The sequence below is a fragment of the Pyxicephalus adspersus genome, chromosome 5 (assembly GCF_032062135.1).
Source record: "Pyxicephalus adspersus chromosome 5, UCB_Pads_2.0, whole genome shotgun sequence".
NCBI lineage: Eukaryota > Metazoa > Chordata > Amphibia > Anura > Pyxicephalidae > Pyxicephalus > Pyxicephalus adspersus.
The window spans coordinates 46454488-46479757 of record NC_092862.1 but is presented as its reverse complement, the minus strand read 5'-3'; the positions used below and the strand labels follow the sequence as shown (position 1 = coordinate 46479757).

Genomic DNA, 25270 nt, shown 5'->3' with positions numbered 1-25270 from the left:
TTCAAGTGCAAGTTTCCGGCTTTGTTAAACATTCCTAGGCTGACACTTCAGAATCTGGAATATAAGATGTCCTCATACTGCAAATTGTGAATCTAGGTACAATTCTGAAGTGCTCATGCTGGGGTTGTGTAATGCTTCCATTGTTTTCCTTTGAGAGTGGTGCCAACTGCAGAACCTTAAACTCCTACATGTACAGACATATAACAAACAGACAATGTTAGTGTTCAGGTCTTATTTTTAGCTTCAGATAAGCATGTGAGGACTTGAAGGATTAGGCTGGCGTTCATCATTAAAAGACCAAAGACTCAATGCAGGTTGCAATCACTAGCAATGGATTGTCTGGATTGTGTAAAGTCTGCAGATTTCCCATTTTAAGTGAGGCAGAACAGAACTAACATTTGTAACAGTATGAAGACCACTATATGGAGCAACATTGTAATTTTACTAACCTTGCCCTTTCTAGAACAGACACTCGTTTGCCATTATATTATTTCCACTGTTCCAATGATCTTTACCATGGTGCAATCACATTTCAGAAATCTCCCTGCATCACTATAGGACTCCCAACAAAGAATTATTTGTGTCATTCTTACAGTGCAAATAAAAACCTCAACCCCTACATTCTACATTCATTCCATTGGAGAAATCATGTGACCTGACTACAGGGCGTGGAGCCGTGATTTATGTTCTGCACAGGTGTGTCGGAAGAATGACAGAGGAGAATTCTGTAATGTGGGACTTACACAAACACAAAGGTGAGCCCAACCCCTGACTATACTGATGTCTCCACAGCTCTCCAATAGCTCTTTGCTCTGTGGCCACCAGTATGAAGTTCTTGGTATTTACAGGTAGGGTAGAACCTCTTACCATGATAAAAAGTCCTAGCAATTGGTCAATAAGTCCAAAGACATTACAGAAGATCACATGGTCCTCCCTAAAAAATGACAAAAGGGGAGCATGTGACATGGGGTGTTTTTTTGGTGGGGGAGTACTACAGAGGTAACTACAAAGTGGCTGGCAATGGCTTTTACACAGACCTTGTCACTTTGCCCTCAATGGGTCAGGTACATTGTCAGTTTAGTGGAGAATCCAGGAAAAACCCCGGCTTTAAAATTTTAAATTATATATCAATCCAAACCTTTTTCTTTACAAGAGGTAATACTAAAAACCCCCTTAAGATGTTTTTTTGCTCTTCCAAGATCCCTAAGAACAAATTTTGTAACACATTGCCTGTAAGCCACTCATGCAGTGACAGCTATAGCATATGTGATCATGTCATGGTGTCATAGTGAGGAGGATAATAATTTGTCATGTTCCCAACAAACTCCCAGGAGTGGTCAGAAGACTAACAGATGCTGTATATGGAATGTACCACACGACTTGTACATGCTATCGCCTGGCATTCTGTGCCTCCAGCTGCTCAGTGTGTGGGCTCTGATCACAGGTGTTCGCTGCACTAGTTAAAAGGAAGTAGAACATTTGCAGCCCTGCTCACAGCCACATTGTGTACATAGTCTATTCTCTGTGTGTGGCCATATTTAGTCATACATCCGCTCACACAACTCAAATGTTTCTCAAAGAAATGCAAGTGCTGGCTTAAAGAACATGCCTTTTCTTTCAGCTTTTGTTGTATAACAATGCTAAAAAAAACACCATTGTCTGGCTATCAGATAACAGCTGTTTAACATGCCTGAAAACACGGTAACAAACAGCTATGTCTATTTCTGACAAATCTGTTCTGAGATGAAGACAAACATATTAATATTTTTCACTTTTTTAAAATTAGAATTCGTACACACATTCATCATCTACATATACTATGACATTTAGAACCTGTATGGATTTTGTTATTTACTTTTTAATATGTAAGTGTAAGCAATTTATGAGCACAGACAACTGGTATTGTTATTACCGCCATGTAATACTCACCATTCAAAGAATAGCAGGATCCTTGTCTTGCACAATGGCATATATGTTCCTATGGGATGTATTTTATTTTTAGGTCAGATGCAATACTTAATTTAATCAACACTTTAGCAAATATAATTTAAAGAAAACTCAGTACTTGCTAGAAGGTAAGACTTCCTTTCCTTTCAAAAAGAAGTATTTATGTGTGAGCCCAGCTTTTGGCTTTTTGTGAAAACGTGTTGATTGCTCCAGGCTGCAGAACAAGTAAAGGCAAGTCAGGACCAGGCTGACCCTTTACAGGTCAGTAAGTGACAAGCAACACACTCTCTAGCACAAAACAATTCTAGGCAATAGGTCAAACCTGTCTGAAAACTACCAATGTGATCTTGCCAACACTATCCTAAAATGAAAAGACTGTAAGTCAAGAATCTTCATATAAGTTCACTGGGAGTGTACCTACAGATGCTTGTGAACTTGTGGGAAAAAATAAACTTCCAAAGCAGGAAGGGATCTGGTTGGTAGCTAAATTTTTTTTTTAGATTCAGGGTAGGCACTTGTAGCCAGAGCTTAAAGGGATTGAAGCACGACGGTAGAGCAATGGTCCCCAAAAAGCCCTGGTAGTGCCAAGGGCCCTCTTTACACTGAGCTAAAGCTAGTGATAGCAGAAGCACCAAGAGCGAGGGCACGGGCAGCTCTTCTCACATTACTTACACAGGAGCTGCTGAGAATGGCAGAGCAATGTATATAAGGCTTACACTTCTCTGCCATCTGACAGCACACCAACTCTCTGCTATTCTCAGTTAATGTGCTGACTGCGGGGAGAGGCACTAAGAATTGTATGGTGTAAGCTGTACATATACCGGGCCCTGCTGTCAGAAAGTTGGGGACCACTGCATGCCATCAGTGTGGGCGGATGCTTAATATATTCTTTACATCTGTTTTTATGACACCTATCGCGCTGTGCAGTAGTTTTAGTTGGGATTACCTCTCCTGCATCACAGACTGGGGTTCTCAGATCACTAAAATTACTAACAATAAGGGGGGGGTGTGTAAAATACTTCACTACAGCCTGGACAAGAAATGAAATCTCGGAGATGGCGAGTTTAGCTCCCTCTCTGCACCTGAAATAATAAATGACCCCCACTGCCTTCTATACCATGATAAAGTTTAGACCATACCATAGCATTTTACCGACTTTACCAATGCACGCATGAATGCAGAAATGTTTACAGAGAAACCCACAAAATGTAAAAATAATGTGCAGTGACAAACTGTAAATGGTTAAATATATAATTTTAAAAAAGAAATTGTACAAAAGTTATGGCTCGCTTTGGTTTGTATGTCTCCCTAAATATTATTTAATCCACAACACCGAGCTAATGGCCTATACAGCAAACAAGGGCTATATTTATAAAACAGGGAATTGGGCATTCCCTCACACATTCCTTTGTGGGAATCTTCCAGATTCATGTGTTTCAATGGCAGTAACGGATTCTCACGAGAGAATGTTTGAGGGAACGTCAAATTCCCCATTTAATAAATGAAGCCCTAGATAGTATTTTTATCATGTACTATACAGAACAACATTATTGTGCACCCCTGAACTAACATTATTCCTCATCATTGTATTTTGCACCTATGCAGTTTTCCTCCAACCATTCCTGACCACATTCTAGCTCCTGTGACCAGCTTTTCTTTGCCTCATTGCATCTGTCTCAGATAATACAGCCAATCCTATGTAATAACAGAGGGGGAAATAGCTTACATACTTTAGCAAGGCATTGTACACAGAGCACTAATACTGAAAGATGCAGCTGCCGGGGGTAGTCTTAACAAGAAGACTTTTCAGGATAAGGATTTAAACAGATCTGAAAGCCAAGGACCCGTTTGCAAAGACATGGCTCCAAGATCATGAGAACACTTAATCAGGTTGTCTTGTATGAGAAAATTGTGACTACAGTGAGGCAGTGTCAGGCTGGTAAAGACAATCTGTCTGTGTTCTGTCATATGAACAGCTGCACTGGGGGAGAACAGATAAAAGCAGTTTCAGGACTGTATTATCCTGCTGATAAGGAAGTAACTTTATATGTGGCTGTATATAGAAAATTCAAATAGAGTAACAACAAAAGTTTTAATAAAACAGCCTAGACAGCCAAGTTTTAAAATGTGATCAGAAGGTATTGTACAAGAGTAAATAGTGCACTGCACTAGGTATGGCTAACCATATTTTCTCCTTTTCCACTAGGATGAGAATGAGACAGGTCAGTGCCTTGGTTTTGATACATCGGCCTTAATACATGGAGTGAATGTTTGTACATGTCTATATAACAGGGTAGGGGAGCACATTGCAGTGTTGAAATATCAGAAAAAACTATGACAATCACATAAGGATTGGTAGCCTGTGTTGAAGATAACCAGACAGAAAGGAGATAACAGCCCGTCCACCTAACAGAAAGGAGAGTTACCAGACACGACTGCAATGTTTTCAAGGGAACAAAGGTGTTTATAAGCAAAGTTTGTAAAGGAATATTTGAATGTAAGCTAAAGGCATGACTCGTTTATACGCATTTACTTCAGATATAAAAGAGCTGTTCTATATCTAGGCAGTGTTCAAAATAAAGTCCTTTGGTGTTCCTTCAATATATTTACATATGGCAGGATTTGAAAACCTTGATTTCATATGAGCAATTATTAGAAAAGCGGAACACTACACTGATTATTACAATAGATGTAGGGGGTGTTTAAGGATAACGCTACATAACGGAAATCTCTGATACTGAGAGATTTAACTGCTTGTTGATGGTTATAACAGAAACAAATTGACAGGAAGGGATTTAACCACTTGTTGTGACATCTCACTTGCAAAAAACTGCAATCAAATGGATTTTATTGTAGTGTAGCCTTAACCACCTAAAGTGGCAAAAAAACATTGAACATTACATTTGCCTTTAAGCTCGGGGCTTGCTTTTTTTTAAAATGTATATACTGATTACAGCGGTGGTGTCTGCTGCAGAAAAGCTGACACTGAGCCTGTGACAACGGTGAAATATGTTTGTTTTGTGATGTTTAGATATATTTAAAACATGCAGAATTTGTTAGGTAATTTAACAAGCACAAATTACATGAGCAAGTTCTTACGTAGTGAACAGAAACAGAGAATCATTGCCGAACCACCTAAACCAGTGAGAGAGTAATACTTTACTCTGGGCATAGAAATTGTTCCGATTAAAACTAATAGAAAGCGCAGACTATACAGAACACAACCCGACTATACTGGTAGATACTATAGAAATCTTTATATGCATACCTTTTCAGGATCATTGATTAAGTGTTTGCATATGCATGATAGCCAAGCAATCAGTATTTTCAAAGCCAGCTTTTATGTTTTTCTTATGATATATATCCTTAACACCTGTCACTGTTTTTCTTATAGAAACAAGTTGTACAAGTGCCTTCCAAGTTCAATCTTTCAAGGATACCCCCCCATGTCATTAGGGAACATGTGCATAGGCATCAGGAGTCGGGGGGCAAAAAAACAAAAACATTAAAGCAGAACTAAAGTCCAGTCCGCTTTAAAATTTGCAAGCAAGCAGGGCTTTATTGCAGAAAGGGAAAACTGATGAACCCTGAACTGCACATGTGCAGGCTGCCGGTACTGAATGAGTTACAAAATCCTGGCCATTCAAGATGGCCAAAGATTGAAACGAAGATCGAAGATATCAAGAATCATCAAAAGAGGGACACCAGTTCTTTTAAAATCTAAAAGGTATTTATTTTTCCTCTCATTCCCTGTTAAATATCCAGAACAGAAAGTTAGGGATAACTATCCAAGAGAAAATAATAATAAACAATGTTATGGGTTTTCTCTAAGCATACGCTAAGCTAAAGAGAAAAAGATTTTTACTTTAGAAATAGTAAGCAAAAACGTTGCAGAAGGTGAATCATGGTACAACTTGAAATAAATACCACTGCCACACAAAGCCTGATAAAAACACTTTTATTTTATAAAATGTTGAAATATTGAAACAGATCTGAAAATAAAAGTGTGTTTGACCGTTTACGCATGGCAAAGTCATGTTATCATTCTTGGCCCCCATGGGACTCCCTAGGTAACTCCCTCATTGCTTAGTATGAGTCTTAGAAAACATATATACTGTATATCCAGGAGATGAAAGATCAATGTGCAGTGCAGGCAGCTGCCAGATGTAGAAGTGTGATCTTTAGCAGGTGAAACACTTTGTATGGTTTAAGCATATTGGAAGTCAAGAGGTAAAGTGACATTTACACATTTTTCACTCAAACTACTCTGACTACAAGGATCGTTTCCACTCTGCCAGACCACATTGAGATTTTTTTTTTGAATGACAGTCATTTATTTCCATTTTTTATTACAAAATAGCAAAAAATCCAGCTAATGTCAAAAATGACAGAATGTGTTGGTCGTCTGTGCAGGAATTCTTTACACTTCCTAGTAACACGTTACAATTACATCTTCTGTTTCCAGTTTGCTTATACAGATGTGCGTGTGCCAAACAGGCCTGGAATAAATCCATAAATACACAGAGAAGGTTTAAAGAGCTACATGCATGCACAGTTCTACCAGGAGGAGAGACTCAGAGAAGGCAGGAAGCTAAAGAACATCTTGCAGCATATGTGACAAAGACTTAATCATCCTTGTCCTTAGCTCCATGTTTTAGTATACGTGTAAACTCAATATAATTGAAATTGCCCTTCTTGTCAATTGGTGCCTCTCTGAAAAGCTCATCGACCTCTTCATCTGTAAATCTGTCTCCCATTGTGGTCAGCAATTCTCTCAGATAATCTTCTTGTATGATACCTACAAATAGATAGAAGCTATTAGGTTGGAGGTCACAAGAAGCAGGGTTGACCAAAGGTACGTCCCCGGCTTTATAAAACTACAGGAGTGGTTTTGCAAGCATTGTTTGTCTTGCACAGGAAACAGAGAGACATAAAAACTAAATAAAACACAGCATTTGTCCTCCCAAATATTTCCACAAAACTTTCCAAATACATATATAAAACGCCTGGAAAGCATCCAGAAAGCATTCCTATTTAAGTCTATAGAAAAGTTTAGCAGGAGAACTGAGGTGAATGATAGTCTCATGATAAGCTAATATCAAACCATGTTTGCAAAAATGTTAATCTGAGTCTTGGCAGTTCACATTTACAAAGCAGTCAAACCATATGATACTGCCTACTCTAAATCCCTCTAAACAAAACCTAGGGGTACATTGTGGAGATTTAATTTCAGTGCATCGGTTGTGAACTTTGCAAATAAATGTTTTCACAATGGCTATAGACACAAAGGTAAATTAGGGCTTTATTTACAGTGCTAAACTTCTCATTTAGAATATACAAATAGTATAATCATAACATTTACAAGCATCCACCACTTGAAAGGTAAAATGCCACAAAGACTGATGGAGGCTGCAGTGCTGTAGGTAAGTATATTGACTTTTCTATTGTACTGAACCTAACAGGCTCTATTTTAGCACTAGAAATCTTAATGTATTCCACACTATTTAAAATTCCTTATTCGCTATAAAAAAAGTATTCATACTTATGTCCCTGGCAAGCAAGGAATCCTACATTTGCATATCTTAGGTCCCTGACAGCTTCCAAAAAAGAAAACCAGCACCACAGCAGCCAGAATTTGTTTGCATTGTACAGCGGATGGTGACATTCCTGTGGCTGATCTATCTTAACTGCTGGTAATGGAGACATGAAGAGTTATTAGGTTTCCCCACCCTTGCTCAATAAGTTAATTTACAAATCCCCACCTTTAATACCAACAACAAAAATATACATAACATGCAAAATATATTCTCCAGTTTATGCAGCCTGTGTACCCCAGCAGTCTGAAGTGATTGTAAGAGAAAAGATTTGTAGAGAGGCAGAAGCAATGATCTCTGCTATCATTTTGCCAGGTTTTCACATTCTTCCATAACAGGTTTCCAGTCTGCAAACAAACCTATTTCTCACAACATAATTTTATCTAGTATGTCTGTAGTCTTTCATTTGTTGCTATACTATATAATCTTCAAAAAATTTTGTATGGCCCTTTGGTGATGTTAGGGGGCTCAATCGGAGACCCCTTCACCACACAAGTTGACAACTATTGGCTTAAAGGATAACCAAAAAAAATCTAACTCATACTTAAGTTTACCAGTCATGGCTGCATTACTTTTCTATTAGGCTAAGAACATTTCAGCAAGCACAGAAACTAGTTCTGGACCAATCCAGAAGAGAAGATTTCTTATCACTTTCTGTGAGCAGTGGGAACTTATCTATCTTCTGTAAACTAATATACTCCCAACCGTTCATGTATTAAATTAAAAAAAAAATAGAGACATTTCTAGGCAGCCACCGTTTCCATTTAAAATACAGTGGAAGAGTGAAATGATGCTATTTGCCAACTTATCACATGAATACAAAAAAATCATAGGGTAATGCAGATACCACGTTGCAAGACCAGTAGATGGCAAAATATTAACATTTTATATTCTGGGTTTGGATACACTTTAATGTCAAACAACTGGTGAAAAAGCAAAGAAGATACTGGAATCTATGAAATGTAAAATAAAAATGTGTGGCCCCTAGCCATGTCCATGTAAAACAGCCAATGTACTCACCAACTCCCTCTTCATCAAAGCAAGCAAAAGCATTCCTAATTACATCTTCAGGGTCTGTGCCATTCAGCTTCTCTCCAAACATTGTAAGGAACATGGTAAAATTAATGGGTCCAGGTGCTTCATTCATCATGGCTTCCAAGTATTCATCTGTTGGGTTCTTGCCTTGAATACAGAAAGCAAAAAATCAAAACATAAATTCACAACAAATCTTTATCCCTTTAATCTATCTACTGCCATAATGACAAACAAATTATTGGACCAGAGGTGGAGTTTAGCACAAAAATGCTTTCTAATTTACATGTAGAAAGAAGTGGAAACCACACAAATAATCTGGTCTATAACTTTATAGATGAGCAATGTACTGCAGACCTAAATACAAGGTATAAAATATAAAACCAAGGTATAAGTCCGCTTTGGAATAAGTCCAACTTGGTATAAGTCCTGTTTGGACACAAAATATTTTGCTTGGTATACAACCTCTGTGCTAGAACTCGTATGGGTCACCGCGCACTACCCTTATTTACCTCTTTCGAGACAAAGCCATGACTGCCCACGAGCGTCAGTATGCCAATTACTACCATTCAGTGAACAATCCGCGCTATAACTCTCTGTGACTTACCGTATTTTTCGGACTATAAGACGCACTTTTTCTTCCCCAAAACTGGGGGGGAAAAGTGGGTGCGTCTTATACACCGAATACACGTTAAATATACCGGTAATTAAAAAAAATCATACTCACCCGATCCCGCGATGCTGTGGGCTTCTCCTCGCTCTCCTCCCGGCTGCAGCGCGTGATTTTGTTCAGAATCTTTTTTTTCTAGGTTTTTCTCCTTTAAAATTGGGTGCGTCTTATAGGCCGGAGCGTCTTATAGTCCGAAAAATACGGTACATAACATCTCCTCCCTTCTCAGCACCATCCTAGTAGGCACTCCACTCTTCTCAGCAAGGTAAAGGGAGGTCAAATTTTCATTTATTTCACCTTATTGCTTTTGTATTTATGTATTTTAGTATTAAGCAGTGTTAAAATTATTATATACAGCCCCATCAATGTATAATATGCCAATAACAATACGATTTTTTTTGATGGGAACAGATTATTCATTTTCCTTTTATTTCTTATGGGAAAATTTTGTTTGGTATAAATCCTGTTTGTTATAAGTCGAACGATCTGGAATGGATTAAGGACTTATACCAAGGTACCCTGTAGATGTATTAAACTTCAGGTCTTAGGTTACATAAATAGTGTTATAGTTTGAATGAGCTTTTCAGTGTTAAATTGCTCTATTCTTGAGGTCTTTTGCTGAGTTCTGTTCAGAATATCCTATTTGGTTTCACCTGTTTTTAGCATTCTACAAAGAACATAAAATAAGCTGAAAAATATTTATTTATTAGTGTGCTACAAATGTGTTCAGTACTGCCACACAACTTTACATGCAGCACAGTGGCTCTGAAGTTAGCACTCTGGCCATTGCAGCTCCAGGTCCAGAGGGTTTCAATCTTGGCCAGGACATTATCGGCATAGAGTTTGCAGGTTCCACCTGTGTTTGTGTGGGTTTCCTCCCGCATTCCAAAAACATGCACTTAGAATAATTTTCTTCCCCCAAAATTTACCTTATACTGTGGTAATGCCATAGGACTATGGTAGGGACGTTAGACTGTGAGCCCCTATGACGGACATCTAGTGACACGATTATAGACTTTGCAAAGCGCTGTGTAAAATGCTGGCACTATAACAATACTGTGTAATAATAAAGCATAGTTGATATTTGGGAAGCTTTCAGCTATATTTTTATTTAAAGTTCATTTACAGTCTCCCACAAAGTAAAGAATCTGTTTTCATATGGAAGGGAATGAGTGTTCAGGCAGGGAGACTTACATCCACTTCCCATACTGGAGACAAAAACAGATAGCCACAATGTACACAGAGCAGCACAAGCCCCATAGAAACAGACGATGGAAAATAACCAGAAGTCAGAGTTTTGGTTTTCTTTTTACATAATGGACCTAAAAAACCTACCTCATGGTGATGTTCTGTAGCAGGACTTTAGTTCCACTTTAAAGTGTAGGTATAGCAAAAATTATACAGCAAATCTAAAAACCTCTGCCAGTTTATTTTTGTTTTTTATCTCTATTGTACTGAACTTCTTTGATGAAGATTTCCTTTCACTTCCAGTTGAATGGATGTAACTGGAGGTAAGGTGAAATCTCTAAAAATGGAGAGGAGTTCCCTTGAGACACTTGCCATCAAAACGGGTCATTCGTTTCAATTTCCCTCTAGATTTTCAGCAAACCTGGAATGGATTTCTTAATAGTCATTTGCTATTTGTTAGCAAATGATTTGAATCCTGGACCAGATCCATTTTAGGTTTGCTGGATCATCCAGCTTCAAACAATAAGCTATAAAAACCTGACAGAGTTCCAACTCTTCCCTACCCAAAATAAACCAAAGACACCCTAGGGCATATTTGAAGAATATTGTATACAAATTAGCAGCACATTAGACATTTCTAGGTAGACAGCCTGGAACGCAGTCACTCCACAAACTAGGACAGAGGATGAAGTTTTGTTAAGGGTTTGAACCCTTCAAAATATAATATCAGTTTCATTGAAGACATTATAGTTTTAGACTAAGGTGCCACAAGCAAACCTTAACTCATCAAAGATTGCCTCTACTGCAATGTTTTAGAGCCTTAAAAAAAAAAAAGTTATTGTAGACCTCACATCAGGTTGCATGGTCTTATCTTTCTTGTACTTTCTAAGGTGGTAGGGAAACCAGAAGCACCAAGAAGTTCTAATCTTTGGGTATGATTTATCAAAGCTCCATGAGACTAGAAAAGATAGACTATCATGATCCATCATACGTGCAAGGTGTTCTTGAACTGAACAAAAAACAAAACTGTATTCCAATTCAGAAAACCAGAGCTTCATCAACATCCAAGGCATATAATATATAATTTACATAACTGTTCAGAGACTATTCAAAGGAGAAATATGTATTTCACTTCTCATGCCCGAGCCATTCCAACACAGAACAGTGTCCACTCACAACTGTATCATACAACAAGCAAACCTTTAGGTGTATTCATAAAATACATAAAACACTGCCTAGCCCTGTCAGCGGCCATATCGTGTGCCAATAACCTGCCAAAGTAACCCTATAATATTAAACATTTATACAATGCTGACATTTTACAGAGTGCTTTATGGAGTACATAGTGTTGTCCCCCAACTGTCTCTCAGGAAAGGCTGATAGGCACATTAACCTTTTTTGACAATTTGACCTTTTTATTTTTCTGTAATTTAAACAGCCAAACAATGAATATTCAAAAGAAAGTTAAAATTACATCCTGTAAAAAAAATTTACTTTAAATACTTTAAGTTTGTATCGAGGTAGTGTTAGAGATGGTCTTAAGTTTTAAAGTACCTAGTCAAAATTTTATTTCTTTTGGATGGCATAGGAAGAGCTTGGGCCCCCTACCAGGTGTATATTGCCCTTTTTGTAACCACTAGATATATTTACTCTAATTGTCCAGGTCATCACTGCCCCCATTATTCCCATGTAAAAACATGTTCCACTAACAACTATCTACAAGGGAAATCTCAACAAGAAGCAACAAAAAAGAAAATCTAACAGGGATTTTTAACCCTACCCTATTATTGGCAGAACCTACAAGTTTTGTCTCTCCATACAAATAAATGTTCATTTAATCAGAATTACTAAATAACTTACCAAGGGATGCAAGCATATCATGCAAGTCCTCCTTGTCAATAAAACCATCCCGGTTCTGATCAATCATGTTAAAGGCCTCCTTAAACTCCTGGATTTGGGACTGGTCAAACATTGCAAATACATTGGAGGTTGCGCGCTGAGGGCGCTTCTTGGTGGTTTTTGTCTTTGCTCTTTTGCTTGACATGTTGGCGGTTGTGTTGGTCTAGCTGAAATAAAAAATAAATGAATAAGCAAATATGTCATTACAGTAAAATATTTGCACAGTGTTCCCCTGTATAGCTGTACAGGTAGTCCCCGAGTTAAGGACATCCGACATATGGACGACTCCTAGATACCAAAGGGGCTTCCCTGTTCACTGGTATGCAGCACAGAGGCTTGGAGGGGAGAGGGGCGGTTTGCATGACTTGCAGAGGAAATCTTTTGCTAAACACAGCTGAGACTGAGCTCTTCTACAAGCTCTTGTAACTTTTTGACCAAGACAAACTCTCCAGCTGTTTCTTTTTGCACATCAAAGCACAGCTTGCTCTAGACGTTTTTTTTTTTTTTGCTTTTTTGCTTTGTTTGTGATTAACTGACACCATGCTGTCTAATAATATGTTGAGACAAACATCTGTCCTAATTGCATTTATTAAAATAATGTACCTGTTCCGACTTACATACAAATACAACTTAAGAACAAACCTACAGTCCCTATCTCGTATGTAACCCGAGGACTACATGTGATTAAGAACAAAGCTTAAGATTTGACAAACTAGCGTTAGATTATGTCAGAGACTAACCATGATAGTTCTATAAGGTTCAGCTTTTTACTCTACACACCTAATGGAAAAAAGCTATCTATGTGAAGATAAAATAGAATTCACCACTTGAGTTTACCAGACAGCACTGAAATAAAGGGACAATTTTAGATGTTCAAAACACAAATAAAATTGTTAAAGCAAACTACCAACAATGTTGGGAGCAAACCAGTCTGCATTTATTTTTGGGGGCAGGCAATTGTAACAGTCACTAAAGAACTGAGAAATATTTGGGACAGTTTTGCAAAGATAAGGACGGGCTTTATACTGGCGCAGCACTAATTTTGAGCAGTAGAGGGCAAGTTTATTAAATTGTAATCTCATAGTGATATATGTGTCATGCTAGGCATACATTATGCAAGTTTTGAATAGATTAGATCCTTGACTCAAGTCATTTTGTCGATTGGCTTTAACTGAAAAAAAGAATGGTTATTATTTTTTTAAATTCAAACAGAGTTATAATCAGCTTTTAGATTTCTACTGAAATCCATTTCATATATATATTACTACAAGGCAGTAAAATGATAAATATTTCCTGACTGATTTATGTAATGACTATTCATCTAATTCTCTGACTACTTCTTCGTTAATGTATACCCAGCACCTTTGTCTCTGAGCCAGTTCTGCATTGCTATGACACAATTGATAAACCTCCCTCTAATTTACCCGTGGTAAAAAGTTGATGTAGTAAAGATATGTTGTTAGGTATCTGGACATGAAACATTACAAATATTGAAAAGAAACAAAAAAGTTAAAAGATAAAACAATCCTGTATTCGGTATGTAAAATCTTTCCCATGATAAAATAAAAGAGGAAAGACGAAGCAAACTTACCTTACGGATCTTCAAATAGTATTCAGAGACTGTGTTCAGAGACTGAACTTCAAATAGGCTTTGTGATTATCCCTGTCACTATCTGGCTTTAGAAGGACACATTCCCTACACTAAATGTAACAACTAAAAAAATCTAAGCTTTATTTACTAGTATGATATCATTGTGGAAACTATGAGGAAGAGGGAACAGCTGAAAGTGCTGCGTCAATGTTCAGAAAGGAATAAATCACCGGCGTGATCAAGGTATTATGGCAGATCAGAGTATAATGGAAAACAAGAAGACATGTCAAAGTTTTAGAGAGATGTATCTGATCTCAGGAATTGTTTGTTTTTACAATAATGACTAAGTATTTGTCATATTAGCTTTCCACAATTAGGATGAAGCAAAACCCTTTAAACTGTCCAGAATAGAGAAAAGAAATTCAATCTTTGATCCAGCTTTAATTCTGAGCAGAACTACAAGTCAGACGACACCAGAAAAAGTATTTTTTAGATCTGTGTACAGATAGAGATGTTACAAAAACATGCAGAGAACATACAATTTGGATGGTATGTTTACCTTGACCCTGGTGCAGCCAATTATTCATTTCTGTATTTTATATCTCCTTAGGGTTTAGCTGTAAGCATTACCGGTGTGAAAATTTTAGAGGAACCTGAGGTCCTAATGCATTCATTCAGTTTTTACATTAACCAATTTTACCAGAGGATCATACTAACCCCAATATACAGATATTTGATGACAGTAATCTCCTCTTTAAATCTTCTCATGTAGCAAAAAGCAACAGCTGAATTTTAAAGTAGGCCCCACTGGCTGCACAACCTTTCCTGAATGAGGGGAAATCCTGTGTCAGCTGGGAGCTGCAATCTAAATTGTATAGAGAGGACAACTCACTTGAGACCACTGTGTACGGTAGAGTAAGGGAAAACAGAAACATACTACTCCATGATTAGAAGTTCTGGTTGTCTTTTTTTTTGTTCCCAGGGAAAGAATAGGCAGAGAGGGGGGGGTAGTGAAAGGAAGGAAATTGGTGCTGCCACCAATATGAAGTGAATATACTGTTTTCTTCTCTCACAGGCAAAACAATATAAAATTCTACAAGATAAAATTCTAAAAGCAAAACTGCTCTAAAATAACACACAAAACAATTTTAGCTGTCTGCTCTATATTAGAATTTACTATAAACAAATATTAGAAAATTAGAAATACTGAATAGGAGAATTCTAACCCTAAATTCCTAACAAACTGCGACATGTCTGAGCTTGGCCAAAAACAGATTATGTTTAATTTAACACAATCAAAGTGTTTGCCAATAATGACATGATTGCCGCTCGCTTTGGATTTGTCACCGATACTTATAAATGTTTAACTTGACAAAGATCCAAGGACCCCGGAAAAATCATGTATGCAAAACATCTGACATAAACACACAGGGAAATTTGCAAGCATTAGCCATTCACCCAAAATAGGTTAGATAGGAATTCTTTATTGAAATAAAAAAGAACTATTCATAGAAAAATGCATAGCTGGTTACCAATAATGAATGAACTACCACATGCATGTATTAGAGGTTTGTCTTTCCGGCCTGGCCAACCAAGATAGAAGATCCCAAAATGATTCTGGATGAAGAAAAGGAAAAATCATAGAACATTCCCCACCTGCAGTTCTGAAAGATATAAGAAGCCTCTCGGTATTTTAGGGGCACTGGGGAGTTTAATATCCCCAATAACTTACGGTATGTTTTCCAATGAAGGTTATCACCTAAACATTAAACTTTCTGTACTAAAAGTAATTAAAAATATGGTAGTATTCTAAATGAAGTGTTCAGTATCTCATGGGATGTTGGAGAGTTCTGGCTGCTCCCCAAAAAAACAGGTGAAAAATACAGGAAAGGTCTGTAGGGAATTCTGGTAGATATTTATTTTCTTTTGCTGTGCATGTACAGTGTGTGCAGGATATGCCTTTACGCTTTGCTGACTTCCACATCAAAGGCTGCTGTTTACATGATTCACTGATAAGAGAGAAGCCGAGATGACATTTGGAAGTTATTAATCACTTTACAGTAATCAGTGATCATACACGGTCATGATATACAGCATGGTGATTCTAGTATACTAACAGTAACAGAATTGGAAATTGGTAATAGCTGAGCAATTTTCATGATGCCATGCACTGTGTACTGGTCATAAGTATTTGGGTTATAATTGGTACACCTTGGGAGCACAGGTATACTTTGCATGAAGGTCAGAATTATGTATACCAAAAACCTACTTATAGTAGAATTAGCAATGTTCCCCTCACCACCTTTTATCTGGGTGCACCATATACATATAGTCAGCATAGTGACAATACAAGGGCACTGGACAGTAATAAGAATACAAAGACAAAGGTAAAATAGGACATACTAAGTGTGTGGGAATTAGAAAATTGGAAGAAAGCTGACAGAATTAGAGTGTTACTGGATTCTAATGGCAACAACATCTGGGAAAAACTACATTTAACGTGTTGCCCTGACCACCTGCCTACAGCTTCTACCCACCCAGCTTAAAAAAAAAATCTGGGGAGAACAGAGCTCAGATATTTTTATTGTAGGACAACGTGTAGGACTGGATGGCCTCTAACACAAAAGGGTGTGGAATAATAAGACAACACACTTCTTTTCATGGGTAAACTGGTCATGACAGAATAATCTTGATGTCAGAGACTAACCGTGATAGTTAAAGTAAAATATCATCTGCATGTTGCAGCACAAGCATGACGGTGATAATGTAAAAAGAATTCTTTGAGGGAAAAACATTTTGAACATAAAAAGGAATCCAGCTTTGATTATGCAATCCTTTCTATCAGGAACATCTGCACTCCATTTAGGAAAGTTTCAAAGCATTCCTGCTTCAGTTTATGTACAGCTTTACAAAATGTTATCAGGGAACTTTCCATTAGATCTTTTGTGAAAACAAAATAGGGGCAAAATAACCTTTTACTTTAATGTTTGTAACAAAGAAAAAAAGTTTTACTTATCAGAAACCGGAAGAGAAGGCAGACTTGGGTAATGCTGCATCTTTTGTAAGAGCCTGCATGTTCATGATCATGTTATGTCTATCAGAGCCAGAAGACTTACAAAGGAAGGAAACTGCTGGTACTCTGCTCAATGTGTAACTTCTGATTAACCAGCCCCAGGCAATCTACAGAAAACATCACCCCAGCAATATGTAATGATAAAATGTGTGTGCTCAATACAGATGTTCTATAGAACTATCAACATTGAGAGATCAAAAAGAGGATATGGAAATGAGGTCTATGAAATAATAGCTTTATCATTTTTTGATAAAAGTGTTCATTTCATGAATAGTGAAGAGTCACTAAGTAGTTCTAAACTCAGTGCTTGCCACAAAAATGTGTCTGATAATTTAGGCATCAGAGATAGAAAATTGTTTTTTCAGGCTCTGAATTTAAACCAAATTACAAAACTATATAATGTTTTTCTGCAGTGTTTTACGAATAATTAAAATTATCTGCTGCCAACACTATTATACACATGGAGCTTGTTTACTTGGGATTAAAGTTTTCTAAGAGTTCTCTAATTTTCTCTTAGTACATTAACATACTAGTACTTTTACCAACGCCCTTGTAATTGGAATCTAGTAATTAGACTGGCTCTAAATCCTTGTCCTATCACTACTTCTCCTCCCTGATGAGATGATGTCAGAGGTGTCTACAGTTTGCCGCCCATCCCTGCACCATGGGGCTACACATACACAAGTAGTTACCATTTTGGGGTGCTCAGCCCAACAAAGATGCCTGATGGTGGTCAACTGTGTCTGAACATCCAAAAGCCTGTCCAGTGTTTAAGCCAGGAATTTTTGTAAGCTGGGTGGAAGAAATTCTAGGCGGGTGGCAGCTGCTGTTTAGTGACCAAACTCTTCAATAACCTCCCAGACACAGCCGGGTGGTTACTAAAAAGTGCTGGGTGATGCGTCCTGCTAAAAAGGGGCCGAGGAGAACACTGCTGTCATAGCTGATGCTCTTGAGACACTTTCACCCAATGAAGCTATAAAAAGCAAAATTAACACTCTATTAAAACCTGTATAATAACCCCATTCCAGGAGCAAAATTATTTTATGATCTCTCCCACAGGCAGAAGTAGATGTGAGCAAGTTCACAAATTCTAAAGTACGCTAATTAAAGCCTAAAATCTAACAAAGGCTGCCACCCTTAATCAAATTATATGACATCTATAATGGGTCACACATGATAGCAAAATGCTGCCACAGCCATAGACATGTTAAAGTAAACAGTCAATGACCACAAATATGTCACAGGAGAGGGTCAGAGACAGTAGACATGCTATACAGGAGAGGATAAGACCACAAATACATTACAAGGGATGGTCAGAGACCATAGGAATGTAACAGGGGGGTCTAAGACAGTAGACATACTACAATAATATGTTGGGGACCCCAGACGTGTAGAGAACAGTAGAGAATCAGAGATGGCAGACATACTACAAGAGATTGTTAGAGAGCTCAGCCATGTCACAGGGGATGGTCAGGGACCACAGATACATTACAAGGGATGGTCAGATACCTAATAAACATCACATGGGAGAACCAGAGACCACAGAAATGTAACAGGAGAGGGTCAGAGATGGCATACAAGAGATTGTCAGAGACCTCAGACATGTCACCGGGGATGGTCGGACACCACAGACATGCTATAGGAATTGTCACAGACTGAAGATTTGCTTTAGATTAAGCACGAGGGATATAACAAAACTTTTCCTATAACATACAGAGCTTCCCATGTCTGACTAACCTAGGTATATTGCTGACCCCCTGTCTGTTAGCAGCACACATACACTGATCTGCTATTACTGTGACATTTCCAGCAGACATGGCTGTACAAGCCAGAAATTAAGCAAAACCAATGCCATAGCAAAGCCCATCATCTTCTATCACACGATACCAGGCTAAAACACAGAACACCCTGACAGATATGAGGCCCCTCCCCGGCTCATTGTGGTACTACAAGTCTCAGCTCCCCCAGGACATAGGTGATGGAGGCACCAGGGCCCGGACTTGTAGAGGCGGCTCCCCACACATCACTGCACAGAGCTGGGCGCGGCCGCCTGTAGGCCAGGTGAAGGAATAAAAGCACCCCGGCTAATCCCCCTCCGCATGTATTCTGCTCCTATGGCGGCCTCATCCACCTATTACCGTCCCAGCATCATACTTACCGCACACAGAGAGGCAAACAAGCGGCTGGCTATTCTCTTCTTCTGCACAAACGTTATCACCTCACAGACCCGACCAACACCCCTCACACAGACACTCCTCCGACCAGTCACTTCCGCATTACTCGCCGGAGGGAGCGGATGGAGCAAACCACACAACGCGGAGGGGTCATATAATCACTCAACAAAGGATAATACTCTTACAACGACATACGTCAATAATGTTTTTACTTTTTTGTTATTGTACAAATAATAAACGGCTGATATATAACATTTCAGACGTTAAAATTAAAATCACGCTTCCCCCATGTTTAGGATTGGAACATTCTATATCTGAGGGCGGGCTACATTCCAGTGACGGTGACGTCATGGGATTTTGGCTGACACATGTCCTTGTATGGAAGCAGACGCTGTGATCTCGCGAGAGTTGGATTTGTAGAACGAACGCTCAGTGCCAGAAAGTCAGCTTGTGGAGATGCCGTGTAATGAGGCGGCGGGGTGTTATCACGGGGGATGAAGTCATCTGTAAGGGTAGAATACACACAGGTGTGAAAAGATAGGCGTGTCAGCATAGAACTAGAAGTTGGGTTTGGGGCTACAATGAGACCTGAGAGGCATGAATGGCTTTATTTGCGGGCTGACGTAGTCGTTGCCATAAATGACATATGGGTGACAAGTCATAAATTTGATGGAATAGCCAGACAGGAAGCTTATAAAAAGATACGAAGGGTGTGAGAAGGTGAGAATGAGCCCAGGTGAGAAATGGGTGTGGTCACATAGATGGGGGTGTGACCAGACACAATATATTTACATATAATGCTGTCTTTATATGTATAAAATCCCTAAACAACTCCCGTAGTGATGTCATCATGACATAACCCCGCCCACTCTCCCATCACAGATCTGAGCCTGCAATGGGAGAGTGGGCGGGTCGTGTCCAGAGAGTGTTTAGTGGGGGCAGATGTGGACATTAGTGGTCAGAGGGGGGACATTGGTGTTTAGTGTGGGCAGATAGGGGACATTAGTGTTTATTGGGGGCAGATAGGGGACATTGGTGTTTAGTGGGGGCAGAGGGGTTAATTAATGTTCAGTGGGGTCAGATGGGGACATTAGTGTTCAGTGGGGGCTGAGAGGGACATTAGTGTTTAGTGGGGGCAGATAGGGGACATTGGTGTTTAGTTGGGGCAGATAGGGGACATTAGTGTTTATTGGGGGCAGATAGGGGACATTGGTGTTTAGTGGGGGCAGAGGGGTTAATTAATGTTCAGTGGGGTCAGATGGGGACATTAGTGTTCAGTGGGGGCTGAGAGGGACATTAGTGTTTAGTGGGGTCGGATGGGGGACATTAGTGTTCAGTGGGGGCAGATGGGGGGGACATTGGTGTTTAGTTGGGGCAGATAGGGGACATCAGTGTTCGGTTTACTTTAGTGATTTCATAAACACATTAGGAATACATACTACATTGTGCTCTAACTTATCTTTGCTTGTTCTATAGCCCCTCCTCTCCCCAAATATCTATCCCTGTGTTCTATACTTCAATGGCTGACTGTGGCTATTTTGGGTATTCTTTACTTTGCCAGCGTCTATGTGACCCTGGGATTTGCAGGGTAATTGCAGGTAACCTGGTACAAATGGCAAGTATGGCCATAAATCTCAGTTCATTAATTTGTAGCCACACAACTGTAATTTTCAAATCAAACCTTTTTTAAATAATTCAACTAGGCCTATCTGCAATAAAATGACCTGCCTGATCACTTTGATTCAATTGCACTTACCTGTCCATGTTTTGTTGCAGGCACCACCATCTTCACCCAGTCATCTTCCTGGTGTTGGATCTTAAGCCATCTTGGTTGGTTTTCTATACTAGATATATAATAGAGGTATATTAGGTACAACATTTACATTAGGGAAATTTACTCTCTCCTGACCCGTGTCACTGTAGATGAAAGTATATCCACAATTTTGAGTAAATATGAATGAATAAAGAATAGCTGGAATGTAAGGAGATAAACAGAACATAAAAGACTGTAATTACATTCAAGAAGAGTGTATTCCAACTATAATGCACAATATAAAGATATTCTTCACATATAGCTAGTAAAACAGATAGCATTGCAAACCAACTGGACATAATAAAAACCACAAACGATTTTTTTTCTTTATGTTAGTGATTTGCATTTCTTATATTGTGTTCTATGTAATAGAACTAAAGTACATACCAGTATGGTTGCATTTTGTAAACACTGCCAAAGAATTTAGAAGAATTTTGAAGCAGACACCATACATTAGGAACACTAATAAAGTCGGTATATAAATTAGTGGGACTTCTTAGGCATCCAACAAGAAAAACTGTTGTGTATAAAAATAAAATGTGATTTCCTTTATTTACAATGTAGAGGATACAAATGTTCTAATTATAAATAAAGGAAATTGAACTTTTTTCTTGTTTTGATGCCTTTAGATTTAGATGTGGGTTTACATTCCCACCTTATTAGTGTTCTTGATTAGAGTAATACTGGAACTGACGTCTTTGATATGCATATTTCAAGCATGTTATCTATTATTTGTAAGATGCCATACATTGTCAGCAATTGGGGAAGGTAAGTAGTAAAAATAGTCACTTATGGAATGCATAATATCTATGCAAAATCTTGTATATTGTATGTACAGATCCCTGATTACACTTAGGCTATATACGCATCAGATTTCTGTTACTGGAACAGATCATTCATGATCTAATAACAGGTTCTGAGCATTAGAAAACAATTGCATGACTGGGATGCAAGGAACTAAAATAAATAAGCATTGGAATAATTGAACTTTACTGGGTTAGCAAAGTAAAAATGTGAAAAGTGTTTACTGATAGAAAGTAGAAGTGAGATAAATCATTATGATGATAGTAAGATGGGAATCTGATGAGAAATAACATTCATGGTTTACCCTGTCACTGCCTATCAGTTTAGGAATGTAGGATTGTGTCCAAGCCCAGCCATAGAATTACAACAACTTCTCTCTCCCTGTCAGTGAGCATATTGTCAAAAGTATCTGTGCCTGGATTTTTTTCATGGTTAGCTGATCAGAACATCAAATTCATCTGTTTATTCCGGGAAATTGGGTATTTTATGGGGCTTAAAGGGCAGTAATTGCCTACGCATTAGCAAGGGCAAGGGTTAAATTAATGCCATCATCTATTTTTCTTTTTCTGCCAGGGTTAGAAAGGTTAACCTCTTCATATCAGAAGCAAATTCCTCCAACACTGTGATATCCACCTACTCCCCTGCCACTGGCACTTTCATCTTCTACCAGGTTTTATCATCATCATTATTATTATTATTATTATTATTATTATTAATAATAATAAACAGGATTTATATAGCGCCAACATATTACGCAGCACTGTACATTAAATAGGGGTGATGACAGACTAATACAGACAGTGACACAGGTGGAGGGGAGGACCCTGCCCCGAAGAGCTTACATTCTAGTAGGTGGGGGAATTTACACACAATACGATGGGAGATTTGTAGTAGTGGGAAGTAGTGAGAGAAAAACGAGACAGAAGAAGATGGGTGGGCAAGTTTGAAAAAATGGGTTTTAAGTGCTCTTTTAATAGGGCAAAAAGTAGGAGCAAGCCAAATAGGACGAGGAAGACCATTCCAGAGAACTTGAGGAGCTCTAGAAAAGTCTTGGAGCCATGCGTGTGATGAAGTTATGAAGAAGTCAGTAGTACGTCATCAGAGGAGCGGAGAGAGCGGCTAGGGGAGTATTTGTCTATCAGGTCAGAAATGTAAGTGGGACAAGAACTGTGTAGGGATTTGAAGGCAAAGCACAGGAGCTTGAATTTAATTCTCAGGTGAAATGGAAGCCAGTGTAGAGATCTGCAAAGAGGCAGCAGAAGAGGAGCGGAGGGAAGGATGGATGAGTCTGGCTGCAGCATTCATAATAGATTGTAGAGGAAAGAGTCGGGTTAGTGGAATACCAGAGAGGAGGAGGTTACAGTAGTCCAGACGAGAGATGATAAAAGCGTGTACAAGGAGTTTGGTGGTCTCTGGAGAGAGGTAGGGGCAGATTTTGGAGATGTTGCGTAGATGAAATTGACACGACCTGGAAATGTTCTAAATATGGAGGGTAAATGGGGGGGTAAATGAGAGGGCCGAGTCAAAGGTGACACCAAGGCAACGTGCCTGAGGGGAGGGCCGAATAACAGTGTTGTTAACAGTTAGATATATGTCAGGGGGAGATTTGGAATTTGAGGGGGGGATGATGATGAGTTCTGTTTTATCCAGGTTTAAAATCTTCAGCTTCCTGATTGGCCATAATTTCCACCCATGCCAGGACTGTACACTTACAGTATCACTGCATTTTTATAAAGCTAATAAAATAGTTTCACTTCAAAGTGGCAGGCAAACAGCTAAATACACAGGGCCTGATTTATTAAAGCTCTCCAAGACTGGAAAAGGTAGACTATCATAGTTGAATCTGGGTGATCCTGCAATTTTTTAATTGTCAGATAGTGTTTGTAATTGAAAATGCATCTGCAGAGCCACATATCCTAATTTCGTTGCTGTTTTTCATTTTAATTATTAATATTACACAGTATTTATCTAGCATTGACATATTACGCAGCACTTTACGAAGTCCATAGTTAAGTCACTAGCTGTCCCTCAAAGGGGCTCACAATCAAATTGACCTTCCATAGTCATATGTCTTTAATACAGTCTAAGGTCAATTGAAGGGAAGCCAATTAACCTAACTGCATGTTTTTGAAATGTTGGAGGAAACCCACGCAAATATGGGGAGAACCTACAAACTCCATGCAGATAGTGTCTTGGCTGAGGTTTGAACCTGGGACCTAGCGCTGCAAAGGCATGAGTGCTAACCTTCACCATGCTTATAAGTCCCACAACATATACAAAATAATAAGGACATGCTGAAAGAAATGCAGCACAAAGCAAAGCAAGTACCTGTGCTTGGGGTGACTTCAAAATGCATGTCAAATGCAGTAAATAAGGGTCTATGGACACTTACACTAACAGTTCTCACTTTTGATATCTCTCAATTGCTATTTGATATGATTCTTAAGCTTACAAATAATAAAGATTTTTGTTGTTACTCCACATGCCGTATTGGAGAATAACTACAGAGATTATTGATTTTGGAAACTTTAAAAATATACAGGCATCCCTGCACAGTATCCTCATTTGACTGATATTGATTCAGTAGATGTCTAATGTATCAAAAGATTTCTCCAAAATCTCCCATAGGGTGTTCTGGTACAGTGACAAAACCAATAAATCAAGGGATAGTAATTATGTTTTGACTAGCTCTTGAAATTGAATGACTCCAGGGTGTTCTTTCTCGGTCACTGTACCATGGCTGGGACTGGATACAGTTTTTGAAGAAATATTATACAAACCTAAAAAATGTTTTCATAGATTGTGTGTACAACATTTATCATAGACATATTATGGTTTGCAGGTATTGACATGCTATGATCAGAGATTTTCATAGCAACTTTCTTTTTGCAGTTTTGCTGTTTAGGGATCAGTCATCTTTTTATTTTCAAAAAAGAATATTAGTTTTCCCAATAATAATTTGCAAACATTGGTAAAATAAACAACAAGAAGGGAAAGGGAACATAGTATAAGGGGGTCATCAAAAATAACTGTCCAAACTAGCCTGGATTTCCATATTTAAATAAAACTAGAGAACTATTACCTATTCATTGTTATCTATAAAAAAAAGGTTTAATCAAGAGTTATTATAACATACCCATTCCTCATACCTTTCAGGTCCATTTACTCTATATCAGAATTATTTTAAATAATCGGGGTTGGGGTAATAAACATAAGGGAAACAGAGAAAAAAACATTTGAGGGAACTACGGGAGAAAAGGGGGGGGGGGGGGAGCGGTAAGTTATTTGGGGAAACCAACTGGGTAAGGAAGAGTATGGAGGGGATTCCCACTCCTAGAGTATACACATTGCCTAATTCCCTCCACGGGTCCCATGTCTTATAAAACTTATTCAGGTTTTTTTAAAGGTACATGTCAATTTATAATTAATCATTATTCAATTAAATTTACCTTTAATAAAATCAGGAGCAATACTAGAAGCTTTCC

The 25270-nt window shown here is 38.5% G+C and overlaps 2 protein-coding genes across 6 annotated transcripts in view; one reads left to right on the top strand and one right to left on the bottom strand.

The window, feature by feature from the left end:
- Nucleotides 1-5889: 5889 nt before the first annotated feature.
- Nucleotides 5890-19308, bottom strand: LOC140330866 (myosin regulatory light chain RLC-A). Its single transcript, XM_072411373.1, has 4 exons — nucleotides 19153-19308; nucleotides 12292-12497; nucleotides 8562-8723; nucleotides 5890-6745 (listed from the first exon to the last, which is right to left on the bottom strand). The coding sequence occupies exons 2-4, from the start codon at nucleotides 12473-12475 to the stop codon at nucleotides 6573-6575; spliced, it is 519 nt and encodes a 172-aa protein (XP_072267474.1). The 5' UTR covers nucleotides 12476-12497; nucleotides 19153-19308; the 3' UTR covers nucleotides 5890-6572.
- A 1630-nt stretch (nucleotides 19309-20938) lies between these two features.
- MYOM1 (myomesin 1) overlaps nucleotides 20939-25270 on the top strand; it is an 85714-nt gene continuing 81382 nt past the window's right edge. For all 5 annotated transcript variants that reach the window (XM_072411368.1, XM_072411370.1, XM_072411366.1 and 2 more), the window contains exon 1: nucleotides 20939-20998. The gene's annotated coding sequence lies outside the window, so the exon portion shown is untranslated. The remainder of the gene's footprint in view (nucleotides 20999-25270) is intronic.

Excerpts from the sequence above, each read along its gene's own strand:
- LOC140330866 (XM_072411373.1), bottom strand. The coding sequence starts at position 12,475 with ATGTCAAGCAAAAGAGCAAAGACAAAAACCACCAAGAAGCGCCCTCAG. Across the intron at positions 8,724-12,291 it reads TGATATGCTTGCATCCCTTG|GCAAGAACCCAACAGATGAA; the intron begins GTAAGTTATTTA and ends TCTGTATTCAAG. Across the intron at positions 6,746-8,561 it reads CTTTGATGAAGAGGGAGTTG|GTATCATACAAGAAGATTAT; the intron begins GTGAGTACATTG and ends ATCTATTTGTAG.